We start from the raw sequence: 14,084 nt of genomic DNA on the forward strand, positions 1-14,084 counted from the left end.
GCCACATGAAGTGATGTGATCGTATTTGTTCCCGTTTTGTTTTTTACTTCAAAATAAGATATGTGCAGTGAGCATAGGAATTTGTTCATAGTTTTTTTTTTTTAACTATAGTCTGGCCCTCCAGCGGTCTGAGGGATAGTGAATTGGCCCCCTGTTTAAAAAGTTTGAGGATGCCTGCCTTAAACCTTTGGATTGTTTCCTCATTCTATGCGCTGGACATGGCTCGGAGGAAACGCGATCATGCTTGAGATTCCAGGAAGGGTCCCTTTACCAGGCACTAAGCTTGGAATTATAGCTGCACTGTAATTTCACAATGACACGGCGCTATTATTTTGTAGACACAGGGAATACTGAGGGTTTTTTCTTTTCTTTCTTTATTTTTTTGAGACAAAATCTTTCTTTGTTGCCCCAGGCTAGAGTGCTGTGGCCTCAGCCTAGCTCACAGTAACCTCAAACTCCTGGGCTCAAGAGATCCTTCTGCCTCAGACTCCAAGTAGCTGGGACTAAAAATACCCACCACAACGCCTGGCGAATTTTTCTATTTTTAGTAGAGATAGGGTCTCACTCTTGCTCAGGGTGGTCTTTAACTTCTGAGCTCAAATGATCCTCATCCCTCAGCCTCTCAGAGTACTGGGATTACAAGCTTAAGCCATTGTACCCAGCCCAATACTGATACTTTTTTAAAAAGAGGAAATGTCCATGCTTTGAAAAGTTCACATTCTGGGAGATGAAGGAGATCATTAAAGAGATAGTGTCAATGCTGGTGATGGGAGAGTGAAGCAGAGATGACTGGGGGACTGTGGCAGCCTGAGGAGGAGCATTGGACCAATGTCCTGCTCCGTATCTTAGAACATTTGTGTAGCTGCCCAGCACCTGTGTGTTTTTAGGAGCCAGTGACAGTGTAGTGAATAAATCTTCAGAGATCTCTTTGTTCAGGCGAGGAGACCAGCATTTTGGCACAGTGTCATAACTGATGTGTCAGAGGGAGGTTTTAGAGGTAAGCCCTAAAACTGAGATCCATGGTGCTCACTGCTCAGGGTGGCTTCACCTGGTACCTGATCGGCACCCAATACATTTTGGTTGAGTGTCCTAAGTAGCCAATGCTATAATGTGTTTGTTAGGGATGACTTGCTTAGAGAAGGGGCCATCGGACAGTGACAGAGGTGAGGAGCATCCAGGTGGCCCTAGAAGGCTGGAGTAGGAAGCACAAGGTGGGGGACTGCCTTGTCGACCCTGATAAGGAATTTAAACATTAATATTTAAACTTCTTGGAAAACCAGTGATGTAGTTTCAGCAGAGTGGTGACATGCTAAGTAATATGGTGGAGGGTGACAAAGGCCGTGTGGCCCATGGAGGTCAGCAATCTTGGCGAGTGTTTCTACCAACTCTCTGCAGAGGGGAATCTCTCTGAAGATCAGTTTCTGAGAAGCAAAATTGGAATTTAAAGCAAGGGGTGTCTGGCCAGAGTCCTCCAGAGAGGGGAACCTCCTAGCAGCCTCATGGGACCTTTGTTTTTATAAAAAGCAAGTCACTTAATTGCTCTCCAGTCACATTTTCCTGATGACTTTGCTGCAGGGCACAGAGATTTTGTGCTCCCTTGGCAGAGGAGGAAGTTCAGAAGCAAAGGATGGGTGAGGTCCCCCGGGGCTCCATGAGTCACCAGGGAGATGGGGCAAGCTCCCCACTCGGTGGAGTTTCTGGGCCCCACTTCTCAGGTGTGGGGCTGCCCCTGGGTAGGAGGGAGGCGTGGGCCAGTGTCTCCTCCTGTTTAGACACTCCAAGGACAGTGGGCCCTGGGGTGTGGTGGGGTTGATGTTGTCCAGAAGGGGCCTGTTAGCACCTGTGTGGTGGGCGGAGACTGGCTTTAGAGACTGATTCCTGCCTCCAGCGAGGTGACCTGGGGCAAGCTCTTTGGCCTTTCTGAGCCTCAGTTTCCTCAGCTCTGTGGACTTTGCCTTGATTGTGGAAGATTCAGATGAATCTCCACAGTGTTTTTCTCAGGACTGGGGAAAGCTCCCTAGATTGAAGTGATTGTCATTCTCTCTGCCAAACCCTGGAAACTGCTTCCCTGCCCTGTAATCGGTTTACCCGATTTTCCTGAGCATCCTGGTAATTTCTGACAACCCAACCAATGCTACCCTGCTTTTGCCAGAATTACGCAGAGAAACCCAGGGAAGGGGCTGCTGTGTGGCACAAACTTGCCCTCTGCTTGGGCCCTGGCTTGGTGGCCTCCCGGGAATGGAGAGGCCGGCTCTCACCTCCAGATCCGTCTCCTGCAGGCAGTCTTCCTTCTAGCCGCCTGTGTGGGTACCGCTTCCCCACATGGCAGGCACCTCGAGGCATGTGGGGAAGGAGCAGCCACACAGATCAGAAGAGACAGATCTCAAGAGCCCCTGCCTGCTGTGCTTTTAGCGCCTAGGCTGTCCTGTACCTCCTCTGAGCCCAGGGCTCAGAAATCGGCAGGGCTGAGAGGGATCCCCCCAATGTTCACAGAAGAGAAAGACAGAGCAGTTTCATGACCCACCAGGCCAGGCGGAGGTAGAGAGCTGCCTTCCGCACTCTGCCCCCAGGTGGCAGGTGTCCCGATGACGGCTGCCCAGCCTTCACTCCCTACCTGCCCCATCTCATACCTGGCTAACGTGCCCCACCCCCCTTACTCAACTGTAAGAATTTATGTATTTATTACATTTAGATATATTTTATTATTTATTTATTGCCACTTATAATTTTAACCATTTTATTTTTATTTTATTATTTTTTTTAGAGACAGAGTCTCACTTTATTGCCCTCGGTAGAGTACCGTAACGTCACAGCTCACAGCAACCTCCAACTCCTGGGCTTAGGTGATTCTCTTGCCTCAGCCTCCTGAGTAGCTGGGACTACAGGCGCCGGCCACAACACCCGGCTATTTTTTGTTGTTGTTGCAGTTTGGCTGGGGCCGGGTTTGAACCCTCCACCCTCGGTATATGGGGCCGGTGCCCTATTATTTTTATGTTTTTTGAGACAGAGTCTCAACCATTTTAAATTATACAGCTTAGTGACACTAAGTACATTCACATTGCATCATAGCTCATTGTAACCTCCAGCTCCTGGGCTCAAGCGATCCCCCTGCCTTACCCTCCCAATTAACTGAGACTACAGGCATGTGCCCCATTGCCTGGCTAATATATCTCAAGGCAACCTCAGACTCTGGGGCTCAAGCAATTCTCTTGTCTCAGTGTCCTGAGTTGCTGGGATTACAGGTGCCTGCCATAACCCCATCCATTTTTAGAGGTGGGGTCTTGCTCTTGCTCAGGGTGGTCTCAAACTCATGAGCTCAGGTGATCTGCCCCCCTTGGCCTGCCAGAGAGCTAAGATTACACACCTCACCCAGCCCCTGGCTAATGTCTTTGTTTTTTGTAAAGACAGTCTCTGCAGCTACAGTCAAACTCCTGGCCTAGAGCATTCCTCCTGCCTTGGCCTCCCAGAGTGCTAGGATTACAACAAACTTGAACCACATACCTGGCCCACAAGAGTGTTTTCATCTTGCAAAACTGAAACTCTACTTATTAAAAAATAACTCCGCATTTCCTCCTCGCCACCCCTGCAGTCTCTGCTAACTACTTTTCTACTTTCCATCTCTCTGAATGTGACCTACTATGAGTGAAATCACAGGGTATTTGTCCTTTTGTGACTGGCTTATTTTACTTAGCCTAATGTCTTGGGGTTCATTCATATTGTAGCGTGTGTCAGAATTTCCTTACTCTGTACAGTGAGTAATATTCCATTGGATGGACACCCCATGTTCTGTTTGGTCATTTGTCCATGGACAGATGCTTGGATTGCCCCTACCCTTTGGCTATGGATAATAATGCTGCTATTTTTTAATCTATTTTTATTATTAAATATTTATTTATCATTTATTTTATGATGATTTACTATATTATTATTATTATTTTTAAGTTAGGGTCTTGTGGACTGTGCCTGTGGCTCAGTGGGTAGGGTGCTGGCCCCATATACTGAGGGTGGCGGGTTCAAACCCGGCCCCAGCCAAACTGCAACAAAAAGTAGCCGGGTATTGTGGCGGGCGCCTGTAGTCCCAGCTACTCGGTAGACTGAGGCAAGAGAATCACCTAAGCCCAGGAATTGGAGGTGACTGTGAGCTGTGAAACCACAGTACTCTACTGAGGGCAACAAAGTGAGACTCTGTCTCTGAAAAATAAAAAAAAAGACAAGGTCTTGCTCTATCACCCAGGCTGGAGTGCAGTGGTGTACTCATAGCTCACTTAACCTAGAATGCTTCTGCTTAAAGCTGTCTGCTAGCCTCAGGTCCTCTACCATATCTGACTAATTTTTTTTTTTTTTTTTTGTAGCGATGGCATCTCACTATGTTACCCAGACTGGTATTGAACTCATGATCTCAAGTAATCTTCCTACCTCAGCCTCCCAAAGTAATCTTTTAACGAATTAAAATGTAGCTGTAGCCTTACGTAAATGCTTAGAAACTGAAAGTGTCCATCTTACACACATAAAGATAATAACCAGTGTTAACAGTTTGGTGTCTTTTTCTGTTTCTGTCAGGATTCTTGTTTAGGTTCTACTTTCCTTCCTAAACTTTTAATTTTGACATAATTTCAAAGTTGCAGAAATTTAGAAGATTACTAAAAGAATGCCCGTATACTCTTTTCTTTTCTTTTTTTTTTTTTTTGAGACAAAGTCTCACTTTGTCACCCTGGTAGAGTGCTGTGGTATCTTAGCTCACAGCAACCTCAAACTCTTAGTCACAAGCAATCCTCTTGCCATAGCCTCCCAAGTAGCTGGGACCACAGGCACCTGCCACAATGCCTGGCTATTTATTTTTTGGAGATGGGGGTCTCGCTCTTGCTCAGGCTGGTCTCACACTCCTGAGCTCAGGCGGTCCACCTGCCTCGGCCTCCCAGAGTGCTGGGATTACCGGCGTGAGTCCCCGCGCCCGGTCTCCACATACCCTTTCCTATATCTTCTCTCCATGTGTCTATTTCTCTCTCTCTCTTTCCGGACTCTTGGACAGCCAGTAGCAGTTCCTTTACTTCTAGGTACTTGTATTTTCTAAAAGCAAGAACATTCTCTTATATAACTTTAGTCCAATGATCAAAATCAGGAATATGATACTTATTTTACCTGGTTATCGCCGTAAAAGAAAGTGCCAGATTTTCTTAGATAGCAATGAACACCGAGATGGCTTCCTGTCTTTTGTAGTGAATTGTCCATGTCTCTTTAGCCTCGTTTGAACTGAAACATTTTATTTTTCTGACGTTTTTCAGACTTTTTTGGCTTTCCCGACACTGAGTTTTTTGAAGTGTACAGGTCGGTTATTTTGTAAAATGTTCCTTAGTTTGACCTCTTCTGATGTTTCCTCATGGTTAGACTCAGGTTATGCACTTTTGGCAAGAATTCTGCAGAGGCGATGCTGTGTCCCCTGGGTGCTTGGCGGCAGAGGCATGTACTATTGATCTTTCATGCTGTGGGTGTGTCAGCTCTGCACACTTGATTAAGGCAGTGTCTGCTCTCAGGGAATTTTTTGCAATGAGGTAAAAGTTATATACAATGCAACGTACAGATTGGTGAGGTTTTTTTTATTATTAAATCATAGCTGTGTACATTAATGCGATCATGGGGCACCATAGACTGGTTTTATAGACGTTTGACACATTTTCATCACACTGGTTAACATGGCCTTCCTGGCATTTTCTTAGTGATTGTGTTAAGACATTTACATTCTACGTTTCAGGTTGGTGAGTTTTGACAAATAAGTACTGTGTATCAGCGTGGTCAACACTGCAACTGATGGCTGTATCTAGTGTTTGCAGTTGCCTTTTAATTAAAAAAGTACGATTTGCACATCTCCCCTTATGAGTTAATATAAATTTTTGTCAGGCATTTTACAGAAAGATGCTAGGTTTTACTGTAAAGTAGCATCGAAGAACATAGGCTTTGGAGCCATGTAGATTCGTGATGGCCTTCTGCTTTGTCATTCATTTTGTTTATGTATTTATTTAATTTTTTTTTTTAGAGACAGAGTCTCACTTTGTCACCTTTGGTAGAGTGCGGTGGCGTCACAACTCACAGCAATCTCCAGCTTTTGGGCTTAGGCGATTCTCTTGCCTCAGCCTCCTGAGTAGCTAGGTGCCTGCCACAATGCCCAGCTATTTTTTGTTGCAGTTTGGCCGGGGCTGGGTTCAAACCCACCATCCTCAGTGTATGGGGACTGCACCCTACCCACTGAGCCACAGGTGCTGCCCTTTGTCATTCATTTTACTGTGGAGGGTGACCCCTAGCTCCCTAAATTTTTTTATTATTTTATTTATTTATTTATTTATTTTTGGAGACAGAGTTTCGATGTGTTACCCGCGTAGAGTGAGGTGGCATCATAGGTCAAGCAACCTCAAACTCTTGGGCTCAAGTGATCCTCTTGCCTCAGTTTTTCATTTTCAGTAGAGATGGACGAGGGTCTCACTTTTGCTCAGGCTGGTCTCAAACTCGTGAGCTCAAACAATCTACCTGCATTGGCCTCCCAGAGTACTAGGATTATAGGCGTGAGCCATTGCACCCCACAGCTCCCTAATTTTGTCTTAATTTTGTTGACACTGAGATGAGGATGTCACTTAGCTCAAAACGTCGCAAGAATTGAGTTTTCTAAAACACCAAAGAGCTTATACAAATAAAAAAAATTAAATTTTTATTTTATTTTATTTTAGTAATTAATTATTTAGACAGTCTCACTTTGAGGCTCTTGGCAGAGTGCTGTGGCATCACACCTCACAGGAACCTCAAACTCTGGGGCTCAAGAGATTCTCTTGCCTCAGCCTCCGGAGTAGATGGGACTACAGGATCCTGCTCAAGGTATTCTCCCCCCTCAGCCTTCTAAAGTGGTAGGATTATAGGCATGAGCCACTGGGCCTGGCCTGCTTTCTAATATTTCGATTTCTCTATTTATCCTAATTTTTTCCCTCTTGCTTCATTTGAATTTGTTATCTTTTTCTTTTCTGTAAAAGATACTGAGTTTCACGCTTAGTTTATTTATTCTTTTTATTTCATTTAGTAATACTAAAGGTAATGATTTTTTTTCTGATATTATATAATTTAAATTTTGATGTGTGGTATTTCCATTATTTTTTCTAGATATTCTACAATTTTTTTTTTTTTGAGGCAAAGTCTCATTTTGTTGCCCTTGGTAGAGTGCTGTGGCGTCATAGCTCACAGCAACCTCAAACTCTTGAGCACAAGCGATTCTCTTGCCTCAGCCACCCAAGTAACTGGGACTATAGGTGCCCACCACAATGCTCAGCTATTTTTAGACGCAAGATCTGGCTCTGGCTCTGGCTCTGGCTTAGGCTGGTCTTAAACCTGTGAGCTCAGGGCAATTCACCCGTCTCGGCCTACCAGAGGGCTAGGATTACAGGTGTGAGCCACTGCACCCAGCCTAATAAAACTAAAATTTTTAAAAAGATGAACAAAACAATAGAAAAACCAGCAAACGATATCAACATGCTGTTTACAGGATGGGCTAGGTGGCTCACGCCTATAATCCTAGCACACTGGGAGGCCCAGGTGGGTGGACTGCTTGAACTCACAAGTTCAAGACCCCATCTCTACTAAAATAGAAAAACTGAGGCAAGAGGATCTTTTTGCCTCAGCCTCCCAAGTAGCTAGGACTATAGGTACCCGCCACAACGCCTGGCTATTTTTCTCTTGCAGTTGTCATTGTTTTAGCAGGCCCGGCCGGGTTCAAACCTGCCAGCTTTGGTGTCTGGCCAGCGCCCTACCCACTGAGCTATGGGTGCCACCAGGAAACAGCCTTTTATAGTCAATCAATGTGAGAAAAGATGTCCAGCTTCACTGATGATTAAAGACATGCAAATTTCAATGACAATGAGATATAATTTCTCAGCTATCAGATTGGCAGAGATTAAAAAGGTTCATAATATCTATGTTGGCAAGGGTTTGGGGAAGCAGCCAGTCTCATATGCCGTGCATGTGAGTATACATTGACTCTGAATGTTGAGAGGGTAGTTTGGCTTTACTTGTTAAAACTGTAAATCCTATTTATTCCAGTCATTGGTCCTTTAGCAACTATACCTGCACACGTGGGTGCAATAGTGGGTTACTGTCATACTTATCAAAGTGGAGGCAACCCACATGTTCATAGTAAGGAACTGGTTATGAGAGGGCCATGTGATGAAATGCCATGCAGTACATGAAAGGAACGAGGAAGTTCTGTTTTTATGGGGAAGGGTGTTTGAAATATGGAGAAAGGTGTTTGCAATAATCTGTAAGGTGAAAAATCTAACTTGGAACAGTGTTCCTTTCAGTGAGGAAGATTTTCTAATTCAGTAATATCATAATTTGCTAATGACCATACTTAAGGATCACAGCTAAGTCAGTGCTGTTTTTACTATGTAGAACTAGTGCTTTGTTCTAGTAGGTACGCTTTGTCAGACCATGTTATTCTGAGATGTTTTGGTGTACATGCCTCGGGCTAAACCTGCTACAGTTAGAAACTTTACAGAAGCTTGGGTGGGTAGCAGCAAAGAGTCCTTAAAATGATGAATGAGTTCTGTTTTTAGGTCCATTAGGACAGAAGCAAGCACGTGTTTTAGGTGCCGTAGGATGCCATTGTTCTTTTATTCATTCAACAAACATTGCTGACCAGCTGCTATGAGTCAGGCACTGCAGTGGGGGCTGGATTTACTACCACCTTCTAGAGGTCTCCAACCTTTTTTTTTTTTCCTGTTGCACATGGAAGAAGAGTTGTTTTGAGCCACACATTAAATAAACAAACACTAATGAAAGCTGATGAGAAAAAAGAAATTGCCCCTGAATAATTTTCACAATTTCTGACACTACAGATAAGTGAAACAGTCATAAGAGAATCTATGGACTGCAGGCCACAACGTGGATACTCCTAAGACAAATAATTATAGGGCATATGATAATAGGAGACAGCAGCTTGCACATGTCACTGTAATGATAAAAGAGGAACTGTTGACAACATTAAGTAGAAGTGTTCTGAGAGTGGGGACTTTGTTTTGTACGCAGCATCTAGAACAGTGCTTGGCTCACAGTAAGGCATGATGTGTGGAATTTGCTGAATAAGTAAATAAATGAACAAATGGATTTATTGAGTCAAAATCCCAACAGATGATTGAAGACACACTAATGTAATCTAGGAGGGCCTTCTTGTAAAGACACACAAAGTTAGACCCGGCAGGGTGGCTCACACCCGTAATCCTAGCACTGTGAGAGGCTGAGGTGAGCAAATTGCCTGAGCTCAGGAGTTTGAGACCAGCAAGAGCAAGAACCCGTCTCTATTAAAAATAGAAAAACTAGCCGGGCGTTGTGGTGGGCGCCTATAGTCCCAGCTACTTGGGAGGCTGAGGCAGGAGGATTGCTTGAGCCCTAGAGTTTGAGGTTTCTGTGAGCTGTGATGCCACTGCACTCTACAAAGGGTGACAAAGTGAGACTCCATCTCAAAAGAAAAAAAAGAAAGACTCAGAGTTGTTTGTGGATTTTAGGAGAATCCTAAGGGATAATGCAGGAACCTGAGCTGGTGGAGAGACGCTGTCGCAATCCCTTGGCTGGAGGGATGAGGGGTCTGATGTTACTGGAACTGGGAAGGAACCAGATCTCCCCCCCATCTCCTACCAGATCTTCCTGGGTGAGACTCAGAGGGCAGAGAGCCCAAAGCAATCCACCCGGTTCACCCAGAGCACATCTCCAGGTGCCTCAAACTCCCAGTGACCTGACACTTTATGTGTATTGTACCAAACTCCCCAGAGAACTTCGTGAGGCCTGGAGTATTATCTCCATTTTACAACTGAGGAAACTGAGGTTAGTTAGGTAACTTGCCCATGGTTATAATCAGTAAGATGCTATTAACTACTACTCTAAGAAATGCCACACGTTGGCGGAAATCTAAGGCCAGGGTGGGCCACAAGCACTGTAAAGATGGCGGCCCAGAACCTTGCCTTTGGAGTCCTCGCATGGACTGGATTGGGGGATTGCACATTACTTCTCAGTTTCCCCATCTGTAAAATGGGAGAGTATTCACCTTTTGGGAATTCTCATGAGGATTAAATAAAAATATTTGTCACTGAGTATACTCTATTAAATGACAGCTGATATCAAAAGAAGACTTCAAGTCACATAAACCCTACAGGCTTTCAGCCATTGGAAGTATGCCAGAACACCAAGTGTGTTTCCTCTTGGGTGGGGGGGGGTCTGGGTGTTTGTTTTTGGTTAACTACTCTCTACTTGCATTTTCCAGTTTTTGACTATGAACATGTATTACTTAGATAATCAGGAAAGCAAATTGCTAGCCTTCTCTCCTCCCTTCTTAGCTTTTATCAAGGGCTTTCCCATGTGCTTCTGCCTCGGTTTTCCATGTTGGGCCCCTGGGCATTGTGCTCTGGGTGGCCAGGGTAGCTGGCCAGTGCCTGCAACAGCAGAAGACCTTGTACTCCATCTGGGATTCAGTGGCCTGAGTCTGCTCTTCCTATAAACACACCTCCCTCCTGGGAGCTGGGAGAATGTGGAGAGAGAGCCTGAGGCAAAGATTTGGATCATCAGAGCTTCAAACTTTAGCCTAGTGTGACCTGATTTCCAGTCAGATTACAACTTGATTGGCCTCCTGGGGCAGGCTTTCTTTGCTATTAGGTAGGTGACTACTGCCTGGTGAGTTATACTAATGTTAATGATTCTGTAACATCAGCATAATCTGCATTTTATAGATAACAGAACTGGGGCTTAAAGAAATCAACTTGGCTGGCTTGGCACCTGTGACTCAAGTAGCTAAGGCGCCAGCCACGTACACCTGAGCTGGCGGGTTCGAATCCATCCCAGGCCCACCAAACAACAATGACGGCTGCAATCAAAAAATAGCCGCGTGTTGTGGCAGGCGTCTGTGGTCCCAGCTACTTGGGAGGTGGAGCCAGGAGAATCACTTGAGCCCAGGAGTTGGTGGTTGCTGTGAGCTGTGATGCCATAGCACTCTACCCAGGGCGACAGCTTGAGGCTCTGTCTCAAAAAAAAAAAGAGAAAAAGAAATCAACTTGGCTTAACTCGTGCATACATTTGGCAATTGGCAGGGTCATGCCAAATTTGAGCTTTTTTGCTTCAAAATTTCCTTCCTGTAATTTCCTTTTCTTTCTCATACTTTCTAAAGCCTTCAGGAGACAAAAAGTTTTCATAGGTCGGGCTCACAGGTGGCTCACATCTGTAATCTCAGCACTCCAGGAGGCTGAGACTGGTGGATAACCTGAGCTCAGGAGTTTGAGACAAGCCTGAGCAAGAGCAAGACCCCATTTCTAAAAACTAGCTGGGTGTTGTGGTGGGCACGTGTAGCCCTAGCTACTTGGGAGGCTGAGGCAAGAGAATCATTTAAGCCCAGGAGTTTGAGGTTGCCATGAGCTATGATGCCACAGCATTTTACTGAGGTTGACAAAGTGAGACTGTCTCAAAAAAAAAAAAAAGGTTTAATTTTCTTTTTCTTTTTTTTTTGAGACAGAGTCTCACTATGTCACCCTTGGTAGAGTGCCGTGGTGTCGTAGCTCATAGCAACCTCAAACTCTTGGGCTCAAGCAATTCTCTTACTTCAGCCCCCCTAGTAGCTGGAACTACAGGTGCCCACCACAATGCCTTACTAGATTTTGTATTTTTTTTTTTTTTTTTTGAGACAGAGTCTCACTATGTTGCCCTCAATATAGTGCTGTAGCATCACAGCTCATAGCAATCTCAAACTCCTGGGCTTAAGCGATTCTCTTGCCTCAGCCTCCCAAGTAGCTGGGACATAGGCTTCTGCCACAATGCCAGCTGTTTTTTTGTTGCAGTTGTTTAGCTGGCCCGGGCTGGGTTTGAACCCCCTTGGTGTACGTGGCTGGCGCTGTAACCACTGTGCTACAGGCACAGAGCCTAGATTTTCTATTTTTTAAATAGAGCTGGGGTCTCACTCTTGCTCAGGCTGGTCTTCAACTCCTAAACTCAGGCAATCCACCAACCTCAACCTCCCAGAGTGCTAGGATTGCAGGCGAAGTTTTAATTTTCTAATTTCAAAAGCAATACCAGAGTACTACAGAAAATATGTGGAGTAGGAAGAATGTTTTCATGTAGTTGCAGCCAGCGAGCATACTATCTGGGTAATTTTGTGTGTTGGTTTTTTCCATGCAGCGTGATAATACGTGCCTTGTTCCACAGTGTTAGACATTCTCTGAAGTTTTATTTCTAATGGCTGCCTAATAACTTCTCAGCTGGATATACCATCATTTACTTAAACAGTTCCCTATTGTCTTCCAGTGGTTTCCAGTTTTTACTGTCACCAACAGTGCTGCAAAGAACATCGTTTTATTTAGAAAGCTTTTTCTGTTTGTCCTGTTTCCTTAAGATGGTTTCTTAGAAGTGGAATTACTGGTTCAAAGACAGTGGACATTTTAAGCCTCTCCATAGAGATTGCCAAATATATTCCCCTAAAGCTTGTCACCAGCTGCTTTTCCTGCCAGCAGTGTGTGAGAATATTCCGAGGGCAGCTTCCTACTCTAACTGGCTTTTTCTTTCCTCTCTGAAGCCTCATAAAGAGGATGGCCCAGAGTGTGGCAGAAGTCATGGAGGACTCAAAGGGGAAGGTCCAGGAGAACCTTCTGGCCAATGGAGGTAGGTGGATGGAGTATTCTTATGTGGTCCTTTCCCCAATTATTCACACCCATCACAGCCCTCGCTGTGGCTACACAGTGATGACGGGTGCTCTGAATTGGCATGCTGGGCAGAGGCTGTCCTCTCCTTCTAGTCACAGCACTGCCAGGTTTGGGGACCATGCCCCTTTCTACATTCATGGCTCTGCTGTTCCTGAGGCATATGGCTCATGCTGTGGCCAAGTTCAGTGAAATTGGGCATGAACATGGGCTTATGGGATCTAAGCCTTGCTCCTGCTGTCTGACCCATCTGCCCGGCCTATCCGCCCTCTCCGTCAGCTTCTGTTCTTGCCATGTGGGAAATTCTGCCCATGTACCTCACTCCAGCTAATTTATCCATTTTCCCTAATGAGTGGTGAAAAATGCCTTCATTCCTCAAGGAATACCCCCAATGAGTCCTTTTTTTCTTTTTCCTTTTTTGAGACAGATCTCACTATGTCACCCTGGGTAGAATGCTGTGGTGTCATAGCTCACAGCAACCTCAAACTCTTGGGCTCAAGCAATCTTCATTCCTTAGCCTCCTGAGTAGCTGGGACTACTGGCTATTTTTTAGACATGGTGTCCCATTCTTGCTCAGGCTGGTCTCGAACTCTTAACCTCAAATGATCCTCCTGCTTCAGCCTCCCAGAGTGCTGAGATTACAGGCATGAGCCACTGTGCCTGGCCTTCAATGAGTCTTTAGTTGCTGCCCAATAAATGGGAGACAGAGGGGCACGCTTAGTGTAGTGTTACTTTGCATTTGGAGTTTCTGTCTCATCCGTGCTGATAGGATAAATCTTTAGATTCCAATGGTGTTTGGGGTTCATGAATTATGTGCATACTCTGTGCATGCATAAAATGTGTGAGACAAAAGCTTTTGAGACTTTGGAAACTTTAGAATTAAATGTTCAAATATATGTAGAGAGAATTAGACTTACATGAAACCGTGCATATATATTGAAAATGTTGGGCGGCGCCTGTGGCTCAGTCGGTAGGGCGCTGGCCCCATATACCGAGGGTGGCGGGTTCAAACCCAGCCCCGGCCAAACTGCGACCAAAAAATAGCCAGGCGTTGTGGCGGGCGCCTGTAGTCCCAGCTACTGGGGAGGCTGAGGCAAGAGAATTGCTTGGGCCCAGGAGTTGGAGGTTGCTGTGAGCCGTGTGAGGCCACGGCACTCTACCGAGGGCCGTAAAGTGAGACTCTGTCTCTACAAAAAAATAAATAAATAAATAAAAATTAAAAAAAAAATGTTAGGCACTGCATAACATTTTAGTCAATGGTGGACCACATGTATAGTGATGGTCCCATAAGATAAACATACTGTATTTTTACTATACCTTTTCTATGTTTAGATATGTTTAGATTTACAAATACATAACATTGCATCATAATTGCCTGCAGTA

General features: G+C 45.0%; 1 protein-coding gene across 3 annotated transcripts in view; it reads left to right on the top strand.

Annotated features, from left to right (window-relative positions):
• ATP6V1C2 (ATPase H+ transporting V1 subunit C2) overlaps positions 1 to 14,084 on the top strand; it is a 61,327-nt gene that overhangs the window by 20,488 nt on the left and 26,755 nt on the right. For all 3 annotated transcript variants that reach the window (XR_008379740.1, XM_053590030.1, XM_053590031.1), the window contains exon 4: positions 12,578 to 12,663. Coding sequence is in view for 2 of the 3 variants with exons in the window: in XM_053590030.1 (XP_053446005.1) it covers positions 12,578 to 12,663 (86 nt within the window). In the remaining variant the exon portion in view is untranslated. The remainder of the gene's footprint in view (positions 1 to 12,577; positions 12,664 to 14,084) is intronic.

This window comes from Nycticebus coucang, chromosome 4 (genome assembly GCF_027406575.1).
Source record: "Nycticebus coucang isolate mNycCou1 chromosome 4, mNycCou1.pri, whole genome shotgun sequence".
Classification (NCBI taxonomy): Eukaryota; Metazoa; Chordata; class Mammalia; order Primates; family Lorisidae; genus Nycticebus; species Nycticebus coucang.